This window comes from Melanotaenia boesemani, chromosome 12, assembly GCF_017639745.1.
Source record: "Melanotaenia boesemani isolate fMelBoe1 chromosome 12, fMelBoe1.pri, whole genome shotgun sequence".
NCBI classification, from domain to species: domain Eukaryota; kingdom Metazoa; phylum Chordata; class Actinopteri; order Atheriniformes; family Melanotaeniidae; genus Melanotaenia; species Melanotaenia boesemani.
Window position 1 is genome coordinate 26,481,805 of NC_055693.1, and position 24,237 is coordinate 26,506,041.

A 24,237-nucleotide genomic window follows, 5' to 3' on the forward strand; every position below is an offset into this window, starting at 1 on the left:
AGGGTGACTGTTAAGTTTGGAGATATTCTTAGAGTTGAACAGAGGTTCAAAAGAACACTGCACAAAACAGAGCTAAATAATTAAAGCCAAATCAGATCAAAATAGGAAAACACACAAAAACAGAAACATTTCAAAAGTGACTAAACCAGAAACACAACATTTGTGAATTTTAATGACATGTTAAATAATGCACCCTCCAAACAGTAAGCTCATCCATGTGTTTCAAATTCTCCGAACACAATGAAGCATAAAACTTATTTCACAAACACAACAGCAAAGGAACTACAAAACAAAAACAACCTCATAACAGAATAATAAAATATATATAAAAACTTTTTCCTGTACAATTCCTGCTTGCTGTTGAATCTCTGTATTTCTGAAGTTTGAATTAGTCTTTCTCAGCTATAAGCAGATGTTTAAATATATAGAACTAACAGATGTGCCAATGTCCAGTTATCTAACCAGACGAGTAGATTCCAGTTTGAAATATCAAGTAAAACAAGCTCTGCTTTAAAGATAAAACAGCAGGTCAGCTTTGCCAGATTTTTATAAAACAATTTGGCCTTTTAAAAGTTGCCTGATACTTATCATTTACAAGATAACACATCATATAGGTCCACCTTTCTCACACTGGGTTGGACGCCCCTTAGAACAGTCAAGCAACGTGAAATGCACTTTCATTCATTATTATTTTACTTAAACAGTTAACTCTTTGTGTCATAGATTCAACAAGGAGATAGAAACTTTCCTCAGAGATTTTGCTCTATATTGACATGACAGCATCACACAGTCTCATCCATGATGAGAATCTCCCGTTCCATCACATCTCAAAGCTGCTCTGTTGGAAAGAGGCCATTGGAATCCAGTGAACACATTTATGTTCAAGAAAGCAGTTTGAGATTTTCTGAGCCTTGTGACATGGTGCATTATCCTGCTGGAAGTAGCCATAAGGACATGGCTTTGTCCATGTGGCTAGATGGGTATTCATTCCTGTCAAAGCCAGGATGCAAAAGCTGGAATGTGTGTTAAGTTTATAAATGTTGCCTCTTATGTATGAAATTTCACATGTTTATTATTTTGGTTTTACTTGGTAGGATTAGGATTGCTCAGAAACACTCAGTTAAATCCCAATCTGAAGGATTGCGTGTGCACAAAGTTGCATGGAAAATCAGGCATTAATTGATAAGAAATTCAATTTAAAATGGCAAACATGACTCATGGTGCTACTGGAAATGATGGGATTACCAAAGCGGTATGGTTAAACTATTCTACATAAATCCATCCAACAGCTTTTTAGCATTTTTACAGAGAACCAAACAAAATTATCATGTGATAGACAAAATAGCAACAACCCTGATATATCATAACATAGCCCTCCAAGTCTAAAGTCTTTCCAGGAACCTATGCGAATAAACATTTGTTGCCTTTAACTTAATAAGAATCATCAACACTGAGCTCCTGGGCTGCAGCTCACTCTCCCTCTGCTCACAATAAAAGTGTATTATTATTAAAAGCTCTGTTATTGTTTGTGTACAGGTTTTCCACGCCAATGCAGATGCCACAGAGGTGGTCCTCAATCGGATCCCACTGCCAGTCCTGGCCCGCTTCGTACGAATCAAACCCCAGACCTGGAAGAACGGCATTGCGCTGCGGTTCGAGCTCTACGGCTGTCAGATCACTGGTAAGACAGATTGAACATCTTTTTCTGCAGTTTCTCAGACTATTTTTTGTCAGTCTCCTTGTGGGATTCATGTGAAAACACAGTGGTCGTTTTGCAAAGTTTTCTACCAGTGATATACTGGCTTCTGGTCCGGGTCAGAAGGTGAGTCAGAGCAAAAAATAACTCCCTAAAACACATTCTCTGCAGCAGAACAAGCAAAAGCAAAAACGCCCTTCTTTGTGCTTATTTAATCTAATGAGAAATAATTCCGTAATTTCTCCCTCCATCAGTCCTATTTATAATTCTTTTCATACTTTCATCTGTTTCTCTTCCACATGCACACAGCACACCCACTCTCGTGCACTTACACTCTTGCCCTCGCTCTTTCATATACATATCGCCCCTTCTCTGACTCCCACTCACAGATCTCACACACACAAAGAAACTCACTCGGTCCTAATAGAATAATACTAGAGTGTGATGTGTGGGTGATAACATCAGAGAGTAACAGGCTCTCAGCTTTCATCTGCAGCCCTGCAAACAAACACGATTTCAACCAGCATAATCAGCTCAATACTATAAATAGATAAAACTTAATTATAATGTCTGTGTTTGTGTGTGTGTGAGTCGTGAAATGGTAAAAGAGAGAGGGTTTCAATCCATCTGAGTGGGCCTGGGTGTGTGTCTTAGCTTCACTGTATCATTATTAGGTTAGGGCCTCTCTCTGCTGCCATCGTGGCGGCCATTGAGAGGGACAGATATGCTCTTATCCAGGAGGGCTATTTCAGCACCCACACAAATCACAATCACACCAAAACAATACAATAACGTGCGCGCGCGCATGTGTGTGTGTGTGTGTGTGTGTGTGTGTGTGTGTGTGTGTGTGTGTGTGTGTGTGTGTGTGTGTGTGTGTGTGTGTGTGTGTGTGAATGATAGAGTCAGACAGGGATGTGAAATACATAAGGTATCTTGCCCATGCTCTTGTGTACCAATTGCCAATTTTTTATTCTATTTTAACACCTGAAATTGCATTATATATCACCTTACTTTCCTCATTTTTCTCTGCAGGGAGAAAACACAAAACACAAACTATTTCCAGCTCCTATTTCTGCAATCCATCATGGACCAAAGGAAAACATCAGCTTTATATGCAACATCTAGAAAGTTTCATATAAGTTTGCTTTTTGTTAAGAGGATTGGCAGAGTTTGATGCTTTAGAGCAAAATGGGGAAAGCAACCTGTTCTGCTGCAGTAAATTATGCCTTGCTGCAGAAAACCCAAACAGATCTCCTAATAGCCATGCAGTATCTCATCTGCTTCTTTCCCTGCACATAGACATGTGGCTAAGCACACGCAGGAACACACAGCCAGGGGGGATGTGATAATGCCCTACACAGGCCTATAAAGGCAGACATAAAGCAGTCAGTCAGTGACATGTCATTAACTTAAATCACACTTTTATGTCTCCTGCTCTACTTTCCTCTCACTTTCTACCTATCTCTCTTCAGTGTCGCTGTGTTTTTTTTTCTTCATCATTCAGCTCTCCCCTCTGTCCTTCTATTGCCTCTGCTGACAGCCTCCATTCCCACCTCTCCCCAGCCCTCTCTTATTTTCTTCTCTCCATCTCTTTCTCTAAATCTTTCCAGCCCCTGCCTCATTCAGCAGCACTTTCCTCCTCCATCTCCTTAATCTCATTTTATTTTAGAGCTGCAGCACTTTATCAATCACTTATTTTCAGCACCTTTATTATTTTCCTCACCGGGCTTATGTGGCGAGTGTGTCCCTTTCGTGTTGGTCAGGTACTGCCTGAGTTTGTGTGCTTTTCCAGCTGTTGTGGGACCTGGTTACCAGCAATAGCTCAGAGGAACTGGGTGCTCACCCATGTGTGGGTGACACATCAGAGCATATTTTACTCTGCTACAATGTGAGAGTGTGTGTAATGCTTTGTGTGAGCGTTATGAGTTTAAGAGCTCTCATGCTGACATGTAATATCTGACTATTTCTGCTGGGATCTGAAGGGATGGTGTTCTTCTTGACTCCCACTTTTGATTTACTGAATCAAAAGGCTTTCAGCAGAAGCACAGAGATGCTAACTAAAGAGATGCTAACTAAAACAAGGCAATAGCAGAGGTTTCTCTGGGTTGATAAGTTTCCGTGTAGCTTGGAGGGAGCTCATCGAGCCTGCCTCTGGCCATTGTTGTTTATTGTTGATGCATTATTTAGTATACTAAGGCAGTGTTGCAAACGCCACGGCATTAAACATTCATCTCCTTGAAGACCTGAAGAATGTCACCATCAATCACCGTCACCTCTCTCTGTCAGCCCATTCTTTCCTTCTCTCTTCCTCTTTCTCCCTCTCCACCCTTCTTACCCTCACCATTCACCTCGTCTTCTCAGTCCATCGCTGCTTGACCTTTTATCTGCCTCATATCCTCCTCTTCCTTTAATTCTTCTTTCTAACATTTTGTTTAGCATTTTCCTCTTCTTATTTCTCTCCCCTTCCCCCCCTCTCATCCGATGATTACACCACTTTCCTTTTGCTCATTGTGTCTTCACTCAGTAAACTTTCAAACAGAGGGGGTCACATTATTCGATTCCCCTTTGTTTTCTCTCATCATTCATGACAGTGCTATATTTTGATGCTAAAGCACATTTGGCGGTGTAATAAACAGCATCTCTTTGATCTGCAACATGCTTTCATTTAGTTCCTCCATTTGGGAGATCTCTGGCCCAATTCCCCCATGCACAATCCCCTTTGGCTTCTTGGTTAAAGTTATACGTCAACTTTGCAACAGCAGGGAAGAAAAATAATGAAACAGGATGAAGGAAAGCGACTCACAGGGGTTGCAGAGTGTAACACATCAATCACTGTTTTAACAATTTGTGTCATGATCAAACAAGAATTTTTCTCCGAGGTTGAATCAAACATTGACACCAAATTATCCCACAGCAGAAAGTTTATTTAATTTACGGAGGTGTGGGAACCTTATTCAGTCTCTTAAAGATGAATGATGAAAGCATGTTTTAGATCTGAATTAGGATCCCTTAGTGTGCGGTTAGAATCACAGCCCACCTCATTTTTTTAATATTCTGGATAGTCTGTCAGAATTTATTAGAAGTCAGTCACTGTTAGAAACAGATAATAAGGTCACTGCTGCAGGACGGCAACACAGAAAACAACGTTTTTAATTTTTTAAAACGTTTTTATTATTTTTAAACCAAGTTAGGATTCTTCCCTAAAACTTACTGAGTCATTTTTTATGCATTAAAATAACAAAACACCAATTGAATGGGATATAAACTAAAATAAAGAAAAACTAAATATTAAACTAATCCTTTTACACTTTTTTGAAAATTTCTTATTTTTTATCACTTTTTTTTCTATTTTTCCGTTATTGGTGTTTGGAAGCAGAATACAGAGACTCTGCCAGATAAAATGAAAATGGTTATTACAATGCTATTTTTGGCAGCCAATAACACTGTTGACTTATAAAAACAAGCAAAAATGCCCATCAGTAATGTAAAGTGTTGTGTCTCTTTGTCTTCTCTTCAGATGCTCCCTGCTCAGAGCTGCAGGGCATGCTGTCTGGGCTGCTCCCCGACTCCCAAATCTCTGCATCCTCCATGAGGGATATCCACGGATCCATGGGAGCAGCCAGGCTGGTGGCCAGTCGGTCAGGCTGGTTCCCCAATCCGACAAAACCTATAGCTGGAGAGGAGTGGCTGCAAGTATGTATCTGTAACCTTGAGGGCCTTTTTATATTATAGGATGTTCAACATTATGAATTGCAATAAGTCACTGAAGCAAACACAAACATAAACCCAAAAATCAATCATTTCTTATAGACGTGCAGCAGGGGGCCACCTACAACATTATCCTCCATGCTGATATTTATATATAGAACAATATGAATTACACTGCATAGGCAACCCCCTGCTCTAAAACCCCCTTTTTTGTGTGTAAAACGAAGGTAAAATGGTTGTCCCCATATGGTGAAATCACCATTCCATGTGCAGACCTTTTTGCTTTACTCATCTATGTTACAAACAGATGAAAAATCAACATTTCACCTTCTGTGCAGAGACTGCAAGGACAATAATAACAATGACCATCTGTTTTGCAGGTGGACCTTGGTGTGCCCAAAACTGTGCGCGGCATAATTACCCAGGGTGCAAGAGGGCTGGAGGGCAGCAGCAGCGCTGAGAACAAAGCATTTGTCAGAAAGTACAAACTAGCGCACAGCTTGAACGGCAAAGACTGGAACTACATCACAGACAGCAAGACAGGCTTTGCTAAGGTAAACTAAACCTCTAACACACACACATAATCTCTCTATGTTTGACACGTACATTTGAACTCCCATTTCCTTTGATTGCTACTGTCAGTGCCCCCCATTTAGTTTATTTATAGCTGTCTCTCAACTTAGTCCCCTACAGGTTTCCTAGCGTCTCCCTGTCCTTCCTAGCTTTTTCCTATCTCATTTCCTTGGAAGAAAAAAAAACATTTTATTTAGCCTCAGCCCTGATAATATTTCAGTTTAATCACCTCACTCTTCTCACTTCTGTCTTTGCCTCTCTTTTAATCCTGTATTGTCTCTGTCTCTCATCCACTTGTTCACTCATCCTTTATTTGTCTCTCACGGGTGTTAATTAAAAATGTCTTTCCTGCATCACCACTCAACGCTGCTGGCAGCCTAGTGCACCATGAGACGGGGCACTTCGTTTTCCTGTCTGAGACTATGTCTTAAAATGCTTTAATAGTACCACTGAGTGCCTGGATTTTCTCCCGATGCTAAAACCCTGTTCTCTCTCATCTGCCTGTCTTTTTAAATGAGTGTCCAGGGAGATTCATCATAGATTTTTAAAATTCTTTAAATGTTGAAGACAGGAGACATAGTTCAGCTAATGAAACCAAAGGTAGTCTATCGTCAGCAGCTTTAGGTGTAGGATGAAGTCTGCTTGTAGGGAAATCAAAGGCAATAAGCTTTCAGTTATTTTGATTAAAATAACTAAAATCTAAAATAAAAACTACATATTCTATAAATATAAATAGATAGAAACTGTCCTACCTGCACCATTTTAACATTGTAAAAAGAAACTTCTAATAATTTGTCATGCTTATTCCACAGATTTTTGAAGGGAATAGCCACTATGATACTCCAGAGGTGCGGAGGTTTGATGAGATCGTTGCCCAGCACATCAGAGTCTTTCCAGAGCGGTGGTCTCCTGCCGGGATTGGCATGAGGATGGAGGTTCTCGGCTGTGACCTGCCTGGTAAGAGTGCGTGACAGCTGCAGAATGATGAGCACTTAATGATGGATACAAGCAAAAAGGCCACATAACCGAACATATGACAAAGTGAAATTATTTTCTACACTACTCAAAAAAACCCTAATGCCTTCTAACATCTGTTTCTTGTGTGCAGTGGGATTCACTCCCATGTCAAACAACTGAGGTAGTATATCAGTCTATTTCACCTCATCAGCAGCAGTGGTTCCCAACCTAAAGTCCCCACCCATTAAAAGGGGCAATAAAGTTCACGGGGAGCACAAAGTTTTTACTCCACAGAGGTTGTAAATGTTTGATTTGTACATGTACAAAGCCATTTACTTTACCATTTACTTTTTTTTTACACATTTACTGGCTTATCAATAGCCTTCATGAGGATCAAGCAAATCAGCCCTGCTGTTACACCCTGAGGCACGTTGGTTGCATTTTTCTGGATTACATGTAAATACTATTAACAATGGAACCAAACCTAAATTTCTGAATAAATATTTGGACCTACAGGCATACTGATCTACAGAATAAACTAAAAACTGGTCATTTTCTGAAAATGATAGCAGGTTTACATATTCTGGTCCAGGCGCAGTGGCCTGCAGCATAGGAATGGTTTGATATACACTGAAATCAAACCTTTAATCTCTTTAGATCTGTGTCTTGTTTTCTTTTTTTTTTTGGCCATTGTTTCTGGCTGCCAGGAATCAGTGGCAGTGACTAATCTCATGTCATGTACTGTACAATATGCTTGTGTGCATATGCTTGTTTTTACATATCCTGCATATATAGTAGTGGCTGAAGTTAATCATCTTGCTCTATAGGAGGTTTTTGAACATGTCTGGACAGGGATTAAAACGTCTAGGTCATGGGACTTTTACTAATAGTGGCCAGCTGTGTAATACATTGTGCACCCAGTCTATTATGTTAGCAACATTTGCTCGTGTGTAGCGACGGATTAATAGCAGTACATAGTGAGCTGAATTATGACATTCGTGATTAAGACATCATCAATTGTGTTGAGAATAAAATCAGGCCGTTCTCATCCAGCTGCCAGTTTGAAATATTTTCCTTCTTAAGGATTTAGTCTTAACTGTTGTCTGAACAGAGCGATGATTTGGTGTGCAGCTGGTTCAGAGTGATAAATGCAAGCTATTAGTCTGTATGCTACTTTACTGAGCTGTGTAAGTATGATTTATTATAACATGCTAGGTTGTATGGACCTTATTAGCTGTGGTAAGCACTTTTTTTTCTCCAGTGTACAATAACTTTGTAAAAAAAAGAAAGCCATTATAGAAATACTGCTACATATATTACTTAACTAGTGCACTAATAATGTACCTTATAATTCTCCATCAAAGGAAGTACAGGATACTTTTTTAGGTTATGACATTTTCTTAATGCCCTGCACTGTATTTTAAATAATCAGTCATCATGCATTCATTATAATTAAATCTAAAACAGGAACTGCACTTTATTGATGTCCTTTTCATTAGTATTTTTTATTTTCTTTATTTTGCATTGGCCATCTAAAGATGGGGCTGCTATGGCCAGCTTCCTCACCTCTCTCCGTCATGTGCCATCATGTGTACTTTACTCACATTGTGACATATGAGATGTGAAGACAAGAACTGGAAATGACATGTACCTGCTCCCAGCAGGCATGAAGTGGGCCACTAGCTACAAGTGATGAATACAATTCTGTATTTCTGCACTCATGTGGAGAGAGAAAGAGTCCAAAGGGAGCAATATATCCCAAAGGCGTCAGGCCTAGCCATTTGGCTGTACATGACCGGGACACTAAAGAACGAGAGAATACTCTATTGTTTAGAAAACAAGAAGGATTATCTATAATAACACATCATTAGGAAGTGTATGCCAGTCAGCTGAAAAAAAAAATCAAGTTAAAATTTCAGACATTTTTGTCCATTATTCTTCATTGTCGGATGATGTTTTTCTCTGAACTTACTTGCTTAACTTGTGGTTAGATCAATGACTTAAAAGCAATAAACTGTGTAGGATAGATTTTTATTCAATATAAAAACCAACTGTGCTTTAAGCAGATCAGTTAAGTTACAGAGCACAAGCTGGCACAACCAGGTACCTGTATCATAGCTGCACTACAGCAGACAGTTGTTTTTTTTTTCTTTTTTTTAATGGCACACTTCCAGTTGCACAGCTATGAAACAAAAGTTTTGTTTAATCATCAAACAATGCCAGCTGAGTTACTAATGAGTATTGTTTTTTTTCCTGTTGTAAAGTTAAAATCCAAAGGTGTGCTGCATGGCTCACTACTTTCAGCCCAAAATTGTAAACAATGAATGCAAGTTAAGTTAGGAAGTGATGCTAAGTTCCAGCTTCTCCCAGGACAAACACTGAAAGACACCTTCATTTGTAAAAGAATGAATAAATGATAAAAATAAATTAATACACATGTAAGAAGCATTAATTCTAATTAATTTAAATATAAAAATATTTTATATAAATATCATTTATATAAATATAAGAAGTTAAAAAAATGTTAATTTAATTAACATTTCATTTATTTATGCATTTATACAATTACTACCTAATTTTTTTATTATTTTATTTATGTCGAATTTTTTTTGTCAAAGCAAGTTACCTAATGGTTTTTGTTTTGCTTTTATTCATTTCTGATTTTTCTCAGTTTCAGTCTTCCATTGTATTTAACATTTTGTTCCTTTAAATATTGTGCTTTTGCACACTGATTTAACAAATTTCCCAGTTAGCAGAATCTTTAAGTAAAGCAAAAAAAAAAATTCCCAAAAGTGCCATTTAAATATTTTCTCCATAGGAAACTTTTTTTTTTTTTTTTTGATTTTCCAATCACTGCCAGTTAGGTCAAAATAAAATACGTACATATTGACATTGAACAAAACAACAACTCAGGAATAAATTTAAAAAAATCAGAGTGAAGCATTAATCTTGACATAAAGGTTTCCCTTATCTTGTTATATCCAATCAAGTTAAGTGCAACATGCGATTGTACAGGCTGTTTATTCTGTCCATTCAGTGTAATAGCATGTAATGCACATGATTTCAGCAGTCATCATGGTAAAGATCAACATCTTGACTGTTGCAGTTTCCTTCACTGTCTGCTAGTCTGATTGTCTGCATGGCAGATGTTTTCCCTCTGGGTCTAATCTGTGCATTAGACATGATAACAGTTCATTCCCACTTCACATGAACAACAAAGCAACAGCTCCTGCAACCATCCCATGAATAAAGCCACCCAGTGAGATAAGCCCACATCCTTAATTTCGCTTTCCTTCCTTTTTAATTGTTGCTATTCTAGCTAATCAGATGGTAATAATAATAATAATAATACACTGTTATCTCAGTAGCACAGATAGCATCACAATCATTTTATAAGTGAAAACTACAGAACAGCATGCCTCAAGAAGAGCAGATACAGTAAAAGTTTCCTCTTGCTTGTGTTTGTTCTAGCAGTTGTGTTGAGTCCTTGAAGGAAGGTGAAATATTTAGCAGTGCGTCAGCTTCAGTCCACTGAACACAACTGTTTACTCATAGGTCACAACCACAAAAAATGCAGGGACACTCAACTCTAGTGGGTTTAAGTGGGCTTCTATGAATTCAGACACACTCAGGGCAACATATTAGAAGACATTTATAGAATAAACCAGGAAAATGATCAACAAAAACTTCCCATCTCTATACATGACATTCTTCACAATGTGCGAACGCTGATTTTTCTGTTTTGGGAAGGTAAGACCTAAAGAGGTAACCTGCATCAAAAGGAACTACTAGTCTTTTTTTTTTTTTTTTTAATTATTTCACATGCAGGATTTTAACTTTTTGGAAAAGAAGATGAGAACTTTACACTGAAACTACCAAGTTCTTAAGATTTTCGACAGCCTGGTTCATGCCTAGGCCACTGCTTCTTATTAAACATGAAAATTAGAATTGCACAGAAATCCGATTGTGCATGAATTTACTTCCTGTATCGGGTTGGCATAAATGAGAAATTATTCAGTCTTCCAAATCCCTCATCCACTCCAAAAACATGCACAGTGGTTTGTTGTGTTTAAGATTAGGCTATTTTATTTACCATTCAAATGTAGAAACAAAGAAATTGCTTTTCCATTACTACCTCTGTATTGTTTTCATAATCTACAATGAAGTGCACTGACCTAACAATTTCCTCACATGAGCGAGACAATCTCGGCTCCAAAATCCATTTCAAAATTACAGATTCGGGGTACTTCGGGGCACACAATAATGTGGTTTAGCATCTCATTATAGTGCCAAACCTTCGGTGCAAACACAGAAACAAAAGCCAGAATATTACTGCTCATTTCCAATCATTCACGCTAGCTATGAAGGCAACATGTAATTTGGGTCTCGTAACCTCAACGATTGGATATGAACCGAGAGCTTACAAGCTGCCAGTTTTGTTCATGTTTTAAATGACTGAGCTATCAGAACATCTGCTATGCTCTCATCTCTTTCACTCCACACCTAGTTGTTGACAGCCAGGCAGGCACAGGTGTACACACAAACACACATACACACACATCCCACCTGTTTGGCAAAAAGTTAAGGGTTTGCTTGTTATGTTAAAACATGTTTAGTTTCTCAACTCCACTGAAGACTACGGTGTTCTGGATGAGATACTTGAGGAAAATAAAGATATAGAACATATAAGAGATATGTTAGACTGCATTATTATCTGTTGATTGAAAACTACACCAAAATGCAGAAGCAGTGTGTGAGAAAGTGTGTATGAAACTAAGTCCACCCTTTCTACTTCTATAACAGTTTAGAGGTTGTGTAATCAGCCAGGTTCTCCTAATCAAATACATCTAATTATTTGATCATCATCTGTGTGAGCGTCTCTACAAAAGCAGAAGTTTTGGCAGTTTGCTGACTTGGAGCTTTTAGGTGTGTTAACAGAATGTCAAGGAGGAAAGGCATCTGTAATGATCTTAGAGAACTTGCTGTTGCTGCTGGGAAGAGTTATAAGAACAAACTAAACAATCTGGAGTTGATCATTGTACAGTGAGAAAAACCGTCCACAAGAATGTAAGTTTTAAGACTGCTGCTAATCTTCCCAGGGGTGGGGATCCCAGCAAATTTACCCACAAATCAGACCAAACGATGCTCAGATAAAATGGCAAAAAACCTTAAGACTCACACGCTAAAGGTCTCAAGTTAAATAGATTAAGTCTGCAACAGTACAATTAGAAAAAAATAATGAAAAAGATGAAGTATGGCCTATTTAAAAGACAATGCATCTTCTTCTCTCCAAAGGAAGCAACACAGCTTAGCTGCATCTAAACAAATCACAAGACTTCTGGACAGATGAGACCAAAGTGGAGATGTTTGGTCATAATGAACAGCAGTACGACTGGAGAAAACTAAACAGATAAGATTGCCACAACAAGTTCATGTCAAATATTAAGCACAGAGATGGAGGGATGATGACTTGGACACCTTGAGTCAATTTTCAGTTCAACAGCTAAAATGAGTCATGCCACAGGGCTATCCCAGACGTAGCATTTAATCTACAGCCAGATGGCTGGAAAAGAAAGGGTCCAGTAAAAGTCTGGACCTTAATCTAATTGAATTGTAGTGGCAGGACCTGAAGAGAGCTGTGCATAAACAAATGCTAGCAAAACACAGAGAGATGAAGCATTGTTTATAAAGAAGAGTAGGAAAAAATCTTTCACAGGGACATGAGAGGCTTAGTCACAGAAAAAGTTTTACTGAGAAAGATCTACCAATAATCAGAGGTAATAATTCACTGATTCTGTGAATAACTATGCCAGTGATTTTGGCTTACCTTAAATCACATGATGACATGCTGTAATATGTCACAATGTTGTTCACCTGAAGTTGTATTTACCTAAATTTAAGACCTTGTACGGCCCAGATCAATGTTTTCATCACGCACGTAAAAGATTAGAAATTAAAGAAATGTGTTGCATTTTTTTCTCACGACTAAATTTCAACCAACCATCACAGATACTTCCCTGTCTGAGAAAACATGTTTTTAAGTGTGAACAAATCTGTTCACATGCAGATTTCTCAGCAGGCGAATCAGAATGTTGTTGGCAACACACACTGCCTCAGATTTCCACATAGATTTAGCATACTGGAGGCAGCCTGCAGGGATGCACGTCTGATTGTTTAAGAATATTCTTGAGGTGTTCTGCTGTTCCAGGTTTCCAGCCAATCATTCGGGTTTGGCCAAGTGTTTGTGTCAATGTGTTGGTGTGTGTGTGTGAGTGTGAGCGTCAGGTCCAGCATTGCTGATCACTATCACATGTGAGCCATGGCTCCAGTTCAAATACTTCCATGTGATCAGTGGGATGTGTCCTTAGTTACACCCACTAATCCCTCTCCTTGCTCCTCCTACCCCTGTCTTTACTCAGTACTCATCTCACTGAGAGAACTGAAAGCAATGTGATTATAAAAGCACTACAGAGGCAGATAATAATAATCAGAGTGAAAATTATTCAAAGAATATTGAGTACATTTATCATACTGCTATAAAGTTTGCTATAATGGGAATAGGAATCCTAACAAACTGGAGAATTTGGTAGCCATAATTGTATTCAAAAGGCAAGCAATGGCAAAACATGTGATTAAATCCCATCAGTTATTGATTAAAGTCATGCCTGATTAATGCTTCACCCAAAGCCATTTTACTGTAGAAGTAAAAATGGAAAATACTGCTAGAAAAAGAGGCTGAGTGCAGATGTTTGTGGCTTTTGCTGTACTCACTCCATCTCCTGCCAAGGCTCCTGTAACAAGCCCCCTCCACTATCACCACCACCACCATGCAGACACACACTCACACGCTCCATCTCTCCAGTGTCGTCACCTCCACTTCTCTTCTGGCTTCATTATACTCATGGATGTTTTCCTTTCTTCTAGCCTGTGCTGGACAGATCTTTCTTTTAACATGGACGTTTCACCTGTTTGTCTTAGCCATTTGAATTTAAAGGAAAAGCAGATGTTGCAACACAGCATTTTGTTTCCATTTTAAATAGAAACTCCTGCATGTGCTACATGTTTCATGGCTTTTAAATCAAGCCAAATAAAAGCAGGATTATTAAACTAGAAACAGAATTAGGACTCTGTGTCCTGGTTGTCCATCATTTGTCCACAGATTTGTAGATCCTTGTAGCACTGCTCCTGAAATGAGCTTATTGTCCTTCCGTGATGTTAAGTGTAAGGCCATATTTGCTGGATGTAAAGAAGTTCTGATGTTAAGTGCCTGCAAATCAAGCTCTTATCTAATGGGGCAGAAAAGTTGATCTATTCCTTCTCTTCTCCTACTTGTGATATCACACATGGAAACGTTTACATCTGGGCTCGGGATCATTGTGGTTGCCTGTGTGTTTAAATGTGTCTGTGTGCAAAAAATGTATTGAACTTTTCCAATATAAATATTTAGCTTTGGCTCACTGTACCTTTACAACATTTCCCAGATATACCTCCTTTTTTCCATCAATTTCCTCTTTTTTCTATCATACATCCATTCATTTATTTATCCATCCATCCACCCATCCTTTATTTTGTCAGTCCATGCATCCTCTTTTAATCTATACAATAATCCATCCATTTATCCACCAGTCCATCCATCCATTCTTTTACCCGTATAGCATTCATCCTTCCTTTAATTTATCAATCAGGCCATACATACATACAACTTTACTTTTATCCATCCATTAGAACATACTTTTATATACCCATTCTTTTATCCATCCACCCAGTCATCCTCATTAATCCATCAGTCCATCCATTCTTTGTTTTATCCAACAGTAAATGCTTTTGTCCATCCATCCATCCATCCATCCATCCATCCATCCATCCATCCATCCATCCATCCATCCATCCATCCATCCCATCAACCCCTTTCCATGTTACTTTATCCCTGTGTTTCATTATTTTTTTTCTATCTAAATTAGAATTAATTGTAAAAAAAATCTATGATTTAATTCCTGAAAAATGTTCAAAACACTGAATAACAGCTTGACTTAATTTTGTTAGAACGCTAAGTCCCTTATTGTTTAACCAACTACAGTAAATAAGAATCCATGTTGTTGAAACATACAGTACACATTATAACACCTTATCTTTCATTACCCTAAATCTACATACAGTCTATCAGCATCACACCTGCAGTTTAATATGAGCAAAGCACGGATGGGACATCAGAAATAGTTAAGCCCACATACTTCTTAAAAGTATTAATTACTGGTGAGATAAAAAGCTGCTCTTCTCTTCTCCAGAGTCTTAATGGCACACTTAGCTCAGTGGGTTTTTGACACGCTTAAGCTCGTTTCCTTTGTAGCTCAGCTGATGTTGTTAGCCATTCATTGCCAGCAGCCTGTTTTTAAAATCTCGGTTGTTGTTGCAGATCGCCTGACACTTGAGGCTACAATTACAATTACGTACCTCATGGTGCTTTGTGGCACAATGGGCTAATGAGCAATTCACTGTCAGTAGTTTCCTGACATAAAAACCATCTTCACTTCTAGCGTCTTAGCTGTCTAGCTCATGGCGCTGCCTTTTAGCCACACTTTAAGTACCAACATTGGTGGCCTTGTAACCACAGTCACATGCTTACTTTTATTATTTACTGGGTTACAAAAACTCCTCATGCATGTCTGCAAGACATAAAATCTTGTGGTCCAGTGCGGCACATAGTATAAAAACAGATATTATTGAAATCTTGCTGTGCAATGAGCTAATTAGACCTTTAGTTTTTAGTTTTTTTTAGTTTTTTTTTTTCCTTTTGGGGGGGGTTAAAGATGTCATCTCCTGATTTTTATCTGAAGAAGAGGGAATCATGATTACTCTAGCACTTCATGCTACCCACAAATCAAACCTGTAGTTTTTAGAACATGCACTGATTTGCCATTCACATCACTGGCATGATTTTCCTCCAGAAATCACTCGTGTTTTCCACCAGGGCCTTTTATTTAATGCCACATTTGCACATTTAACATCCCAGCTTTCCACAGGGCCTTAGCTAAATATGGTTTTACAGGTTTTCACGTTTCCTGTCACTAAAACCAGCTCCCAAATGTGGTATACAGTTGTACCAGTAAATACTGAAAGATGAATTGCATTTTTTTTTTTTTTTTTCACACACTTTAGCTCCACTTGAAGTTTACGGTGGATAGAACTTAAGATATTTAGAACTGAAGATCATACTGATGATTACACAAATCAGACACTTGTAGCATTTGCTGCAGCTCTTTGAAAATAAAAAGCTGTCAGTGGAGAGGGCTTACCTTTCAGTCTGTCAGCTGAATACTTATTAATTAAACACACTCATATTCACCACGTTAGAAATAATTGAGTAGCAACAACTCTCGCTCTTTTCCCAGATACACACATTCATACAGCATGTCAGTAGTCATTATTTAGGCTGACATAGGTAGATTTATACCCAGAGCTCTTTCCATAATTGAACAGTTTTCTCTGTTTCCGTCTGGCCCTGCTCAGTCAGCAGCTTTACAATGAGTCTGTGGGCCCACAACACCTTCTTCTTCTCAGTTTAGAATATGCAAATGTGTGCACATGTGTGTGTTTCTGTTTGTAAGAGAACGTCCAGGCAGGTTGCTGCAACTCAGTGGTGTTCAGGATGACCCATCAAAGTTAGTTTCTTTCTTGTGCATCAGAGGTTGCAGAAAACATGACTTAATTCTCCTACATGTGACTGCAGCCCTGCATTTGTCTTGCTGCTAAACAGCAAATTCAAAAAGATATTTAATGACAGTAACAATAGAGAAAGCACCATAACTGACTTGTTTAAATGATTCTACTGACCTTTACAGTGGCTACAGAGAGGGCCTTGATGGGTAGAGAGAGGATGGGGGTGACAGATGATGAAGAGAATGTGGAATGGCGGAAGTAAGGGAGTCATGAGGAGAGACAAAGAGAGACAAAAAACAAAATTGGATCAGACAGGTGGAGTGGGAGATGGAGGTAAAAAGGAGCGTGATGGGAGGCTGTATGTAGTCACTAATTAGAAAAATGGTGGTAGGAGGTGTAAAGGGTTAGATTTTCCCGTTTCTATTCCTAGTCCTCTCCCTCCTCAGAACAGGGGGCTCATTACAGCAGTAAATGGCACCAAATTAAAACAGCTTAATGTCAGCAGCTGGTAGCTGCTGATCAAATGTTAATATCTAGATGTGGGTGAGTGTTAATATGTTATTATATAATAATCCTGCATACTTTCACTGTGTGTGGACTGTGTAAATAGCTCAGTAAAGTCATGCACAGCAGAGGAAGACATGAGCCCAGATGCTGCAGCACTATTAGTAAAGGCCTGCAAAGGGTAACAGTTCACTGGCTATAGAAGACACAAGCACGCAGAGGGAGAGAGCGATCTTCGTATGAGTCATGGAAACATCTCCCACATCTGAACAAGAGTTAAATCAACAGTAGGATCAGATTTACTGAGCTGGTGGTTTAAATCTACATAAAATAACAGTAAACTCAGTCGTGGTGCACACAGCAGCGCTCCAAGGTTCAGAAGACAGAAGAAAAAGAAGAGACAAAAACCTTAAAGAGAGGAAAAGAGCTGCAGGCATTATAAAGCAAGGGGCAAATGGAAATCAAAATACACCTCTGGGAGAGGTGACAGAAAGAGAGCGAGAGAGAGTTACGAAGAAAAAGAAGATTGTGGTTGTGGTGAAACAGAAATAACATTCGATAGGATTTCACTTCTACACTATGCTGGGAAGGCAAAGGAAAGATTGATTGTGTGTGCATGAGTTAGCATGTGTGTTTATGTGGAGAAGGAGCTCTTTGGGGGTGGTTTTGCAAAGTGGAGCTGAATTTTGGTTAGATGTATTGTGACAGGAGAGGATAGACAGACTGAGTGTGCAGAGCAGGAAATAAAACGTCAGATGAATGAGAGAGGCAACGATGGGAGCAACTTGTGAGAGTAATTTGGTGAGAGGTTTGTGGTGTTTGTGCCACACAAGCCAGAAAAGCTTCTGTTCCCTTACGTCAACATCCAGACATACTGTGTTTATGTGTGTGAGTTTGTGTGTGTGAGGGGGAGATCTGGTAAAGCATTTAGGGGCGTTTACAGACTTAAGCAAAGTAGAAAACTGCTCATTGGGACCAGAAGGTCATGAGGTTACAATGACATACCACATTCTGTGTGTGTTTGTGTGTGTCTGATCAATCATACACTGGTTTGCATGCCGCTGTGCTACAAGGTCAGGTTGGGCACAGCATTTATCAGCACAGCATTATTTGTATGGGTGTGTTCGTGTGTGGACATGTTTTAAAATATTCATGGGGTCTCAGAATAAGGAGCACACCATTTTTGAGAAGTCTGTTAGAAGTTTGCAAAGTTGTGTGCAGGGTTAGAGTCAAGTTGTAGACATGTCCTGCTCATCTTGTAAAAAGCCAATCATTTGCAGTACTGGCTTGATTCACTGATTCAAGAGCAAAGCTGAGGATAGCAACAGTTGTGAGCGTGCAGACAGACTTTGAGCCTGCAGACGATGCATTGAATTGTCATGCAAAGAACAGAAAATCTCCAAAGGCCTTTTAGGCAAGTCTCACTATTTGGCAGCTAGCTTGGAAATGCCTCCAGGTCATTAATTTGGCTTATCCAGACCAATCACTGTCATGGTGTCGTGGTTACACAATGAGGGATTAGCATGATCAGATCATAGTTTATAAAGAGCTTTTCCTCTGTTACTCCTACTCTGCATTTGCAGAGTCACTGCATTAATTAGACATTTGGTGTGACTTTCTGAAAGGGGCCAGAAATGAACATGTGAAGCACTGAGGAACAGCCATTTTTCACACTTTATGATGAGGCACTCACGAATTTCTCCTGAGCATTTTTGTCACGTTTCATCAGTGATTCCACATAGGCAGTTTTTCTGTCTCAGTAGATATCGAAATGGCGGTTATGGTTCATTTAGAAGAGAAAGCGGAAAACACTGCCCGGAGGCATTTCCAATATGTCTGCTGAGGGATAAGACTTGCTTCTCTAAGGACATGTGGTACCTTTGTTTCAATTTGTGGAAGTTTAGGTAAGCCTCCAGAAAGTTAGGTGCACTGAACGAGAGTGTGCGTTTATGTGCCAAGCTGCAGTAGATGAAGAAAGTGATGTAAGTGCCAGCTTATTGAGTCGCTGCCCGAATCCTGATATATTTTAGATGATATACACAGAAACTAATGGAACTAACTGTGGTTTTTTATAAAGATTTTGCAGCAGGATGTCCGGGTGTTTGCAGTCAAAACAGATAAGCTCATATCTGTTCTTGTTCTTTCTTGTTCTAACCATAAGTGTTATTTTCTTTCTTTCTTTCTTTCTTTCTTTCTTTCTTTCTTTCTTTCTTTCTTTCTTTCTTTCTTTCTTTCTTTCTTTCTTTCTTTCTTCTGACAGAAACGACCACACTACCTGACACAGTGACGCCCACCTCTCCGAGAGTGGAACAGACAACCCCTCCTTTGAGACCTGGTAAACACACACACACACACACACGCATACATTTTTGTTCAAGCCTTCTTGCTTTATCTCCACTCTTACAAATGCAGATTTCTTACAAGTGCACATGCAATTTTTTATTTCCTGCCTGTCAAACATCCACACACGCTCATGCTCTTAAGGTCAAAGTCATGATGTCACTGCACACCACAGGGCCTCTGAGCTTTGAAGACCGTTACATTCAAGAGTCCCACAGGAAGCTCTGTTTGAGGGAAAATAAGCCCTCACAGCCAGAGCATCTTGCTTCCTCATACACATCCAGAAACACACTGGGAATATGATTTCACAGCTATAGGTCAATTAACTGTCAAGCAACTTTCTCTTTCTTTAATCTTACTTGCTCTGTTGTTTGTATTTAGTACAATATTTCAAAGTGTCAGATTTCTTCCAAAATATCTAAACCCAATAACTATATCTCTCATAGCACTGTTAAAATAAATGGAAGACAGACATTATAGCATAAAGTCTCATAACAAGAGTAAAAAGAAAGTTTAATAGAAATCAAGCATCTAGCTGATGATCAGTCAAAACAGGTGCACCAAAACATATTTATTCATAATCTGTGTTTCTCTTCCCTGACTCACAGCCACCACTCCATCCCAGTCAGCGGTGTGTGACTTTGAGCAGGGCTTGTGCGGCTGGTTGGATGATCTGCACTCTGGTGTGAGGTGGCAGCACACAGCCAGCAGAAGTTCACCAGGTCACGGCTCACATGGAACGAGGCAGGACCTGGCCCTGGGATCAGACAGTAAGAACATACAGAACTTTAAAGATTTTCACCCTGCACTACGGAACATGAGGTAAAAACAGTTTGACATGCAGGTTACTGCAAGCAAACTGTCAATAAGTTCTTAATCACCTTTACATCAACTTCTTAAACTGCGTGCTGACAACAAGGCACTGAAATGATGTAAAGAACCCTTGATCGCCGGAGCTCTAACGCTTATATTGTCAATAATTTCTCAGGAATTGGTACTGTGTAACTCTGTGGGGTAAATTGTGATCAATAACTTACTCATTATGTGATTGACAGACCTTTTCCAGACATTTATATCCCATCCAGAAGGTTTACAATCCAGAGGCAATCTGTAATGTTTATTCAGACTCTATGGTAAATCCAGGAGTGATACATGATATCATAACTATTTAATATATTTTTGTAATAAAACAAATTCAGATATCACTACTAAGTTAGTAAGAGACCTATTTATTGACCCAGAAAATTATGATGATGCTATTTCCTGTAAAATGAAATATTTAAATTGATGGTAATGTCCAATCAGGACCAGCCAAAGACCAACAAGTGAGCAGAAAGTTACAAAAATAATTGTCCTCTATGGCTGGAATAAAGCATTTGATGAACAATGACACCCGAAACCAGCTGAGTTTGAGTTGGTTTTGTTAAGATAGTAGGTAAATAGAAGCATAAATAATTGCAAATAGCAAAAAAATAAAAACAAAACTAAAAAAACACCTGGAGGAAAAAATGTAAAATATGCAAATAGTTTATGTTGTGTGTTTGTTTCAATGCCAATATTTTTTCTCCTGAAGCCAAGACTTGAGAGATGATGTGTACAGTAGATGAGAAAAGGCTTGGTCACTGTTGATCTGTGTTTTTTCTACAAAGTTCTGTTAGTTGTTTTGGTGGTTGGTTTTTATATCTATTAACTGAGACTGTTGACTGTATATAAGGGGTTGAGGTTCTATATGCATTTTTACATAAAAGAAAAGTCCAATATGACCAAAAAATAGTAAATAATAGCTTGGAGTTTTAAGGGTTAACCTTTAATGTTTGTTAGACTGACATAATGATTTGGATCATACTTGGGGGGCGTGGCTCAGTGGGTAGAGTGGTTGTCTTGTAGCCTGAGGGTTGCTAGTTCGATCCTCAGCCTGTCGAGCTCATGTTGAGGTGTCCCTGAACAAGACACCGAACCCCAAATTGCTCCTGATGGGTTGTGGTTGAGCTCCTTGCATGGCAGCTTCCACCATCAGTGTGTGAATGTGATGTATAATGTAAAGCGCTTTGGGTAAAAGCGCTATATAAATACAGACCATTTAACTTTAGTCTTTTACAGGAAAGCTGATAAAGCATGTGTTCTCTGACAGGAGAAGATCTCCTTGCTAAATGACAATAAAATCTGAAATAATAATAATCTATTTAGCACTCAAACTGCTTTGCAATCTATTATTCATCTACTCCTCATACTCGGTGATGGTAAGCTTCATGTGTAGCCACAGCTATCCTGGGGCAGCCTGACTGAAACGTGGCAGCCAACAGGTTTTCCAACCGTCACCGAACATTTATACACATTCATCCACCAGCGATGCCACCACCGGAGGCAAGGAGAGCAAAGTGTCTTGCCCAAGGACAGGACAGATTAAATTGGGGGAGCAAGATTCAAACCACCACCTGCTCTACCTGAATCACTGCTGCCCCAAAATACCATCATGTCCAGCTTCCATAATGGTATCCTAAAAGAGGAGGAGGCAAATATGAGGATAAAACACTAAAAACAATCGTAGACCCTTTTTTTAATTATTAGAAATAGACATTTTCATTTGTAGAAACATGACTATACAACATCTTACATTTCCTTGATAAGGATTTTTTTTTTAAAAATCCTCCAAATCAGGAGAAGAGGAGGTGATGGATGAAGCTCTAATGTCTGCCACAGACAGGCTTTGTGTAACTTTACCAAGCAGACTTTCCATCTTTAAAAGCCTCCACAGGGTTATACCCCATTAAAAGGATTTATGAGTAGACCTCTATTAAAACACTCAGGCTTTCTGAAAAGTGTGCAGATTGCAAACACATTCATCTTTCTGGATATCCTTCATTCAAGAAATTTCTCATTTTTCAAACACGAATAAAGAAAGCATCGTCACGGCAACATGTGTGACCTTCCTCAGCACAAAGGCTTCTCGAGCTAATTAAGAACAAAGTAGTTGTCTTCTGGTGCAAAATCACGCATCCCAGTGCTGGGAGGAAATACTGGAAGCAACCATGATGCAAAGATTTCACTCTGATCTGCTAGAAGTGTGTACCGTGTCTTAATTAGAGTTTAGGAAAAGATGTTTCACTTTCCCTAACCTAGTTTGCTACTTTTCCTGTGTTTTTATTTTTATTTTTTTTTTACTTTGCATCTTTTCAAACATAATCAATAACTTGTTATCTCTTCTTGGAGTTTTACTTCATCACATTTGTTCTTTTGCACATTATCTCTGTATTTCTTTCTTGCAGCACCTTAAATGATTTTACTTCAGCCTCCTTTTTTGTTTTTTTTCTTCCCATTTTCTTTCCTTTATTCTATCCTGCCCGTTTTGTGCCACTGATGTCTCTGCAAAAGTCTTTCTGGTCTCTATAGTCATCGAGTCATTTTTCCCTGTTTCCCTAACAGCACCGAACCTTTTTCATTTCATCCTTTCTTTATAAGTCATTTACCCTTTTTTCAACTCATACTACTTCGCATAATTTCTACATTTTCCCATCGCTTTCCACCTCCAGCCCTCTCACTCCGTCATCCTTTCTCTCCTCGCTGACCTCTCTTCCATTTCCCCTCAGTGGTTTTTGCCTTTTTCCACATCTGCCCATCTTTAATAAGAGAGCATGAAAATTATCAAGACTGTTTTATCAATCACACTTACATTCCCTGTCTCATGTACCTCTTCACATCCCTCCCTTCCTTAGACACTCACACACATACCCATACGGTGCACTCACATAGCCCAAGCAGTCAGATAAGTCAGATGATGGCTTCGACAGAAGTGCTGCTTTAGCTCTCCAGCTCTCCCCGAGGCTCAACATACACACATGCACAAACACACCATAATAGACAGGGGGAGTCTCGGTGTATTAAACACTCTAAGTGTGTGGGTTTGTTTCCCACATGCTCACACACACGACCTTGCCATCCAGCAAGGTTTTCTTCGTATTTGTTGAAACCATCCAGTTCATGGTTGACTGAGCGCCTCCCTCATAAACAGACAGGGCCGTGACACGAGGCAAAGCTCTATTGCACATCTCGCTCAACTGTTGTGCGTGTGCGAACGTCTGTGCGCCTGCAAACACGCTCTTGTACGTGCCCTTAGAGGTGTGTGCCCGCGCGCGTGTGACTATGTGAAATTGACTTAGCAGCGTCACTGCCTCCGTGTTTGACAGCAACATGACATTAAGTCTTGTTCTACAGCAACATTAGCGCAGCACCCCGTCTGGAAGCTGTCTCCAAATGCAAATCAAATCCCTGCCCTTGTCATTAAGAGCCTTTTCAGGGTTTTAAGACAGAAAAGTCGACCCGAATGAATACCATAAGTTATTCTTTTGATCTCAGATATACCGATTCCTCACTCTGTAGGGATTCTTAGAGAAATAAAACCCCTCACAGTAGTCGCTGTTATAAGATGAATAGTTATTGATAAGTAAAGGAGGGACTGAAAGGAGGTTAATTGACAGGATAACCTTAGTTTCTAATTCTTTATGTGATTCAAGACAAATGAAATACAAATTATAGAGATCAGCTGTGTCTATGATTAAACTTTAAAATAAAAAAAGTGTTTGTGTGTGCAAATACACACATCATACAGCACTGTATGTCTGTTCCTTTCTGTACTGAACAGTAGATGCACACACTGACTGACAGATTAACCAACACACACAAACATACTACAAACATTACAAAGATGCCAAAATCTGAACCTACACTTGTATAAAAAGACATTTTACACATATACACAGAGACATACACAAATTTCCCTCCCTCCCTCAGAGCCAATTCCGCAT

The 24,237-nt window shown here is 39.1% G+C and overlaps 1 protein-coding gene across 2 annotated transcripts in view; it reads left to right on the plus strand.

Moving 5' to 3' along the window:
• Nucleotides 1-24,237, plus strand: part of LOC121650361 (neuropilin-2-like) — a 97,893-nt gene that overhangs the window by 48,890 nt on the left and 24,766 nt on the right. For both annotated transcript variants that reach the window (XM_042001839.1, XM_042001840.1), the window contains exons 8-13: nt 1,537-1,681; nt 5,214-5,389; nt 5,785-5,958; nt 6,790-6,934; nt 19,356-19,430; nt 20,044-20,205. In XM_042001839.1, coding sequence (XP_041857773.1) covers nt 1,537-1,681; nt 5,214-5,389; nt 5,785-5,958; nt 6,790-6,934; nt 19,356-19,430; nt 20,044-20,205 — 877 coding nt within the window. The remainder of the gene's footprint in view (nt 1-1,536; nt 1,682-5,213; nt 5,390-5,784; nt 5,959-6,789; nt 6,935-19,355; nt 19,431-20,043; nt 20,206-24,237) is intronic.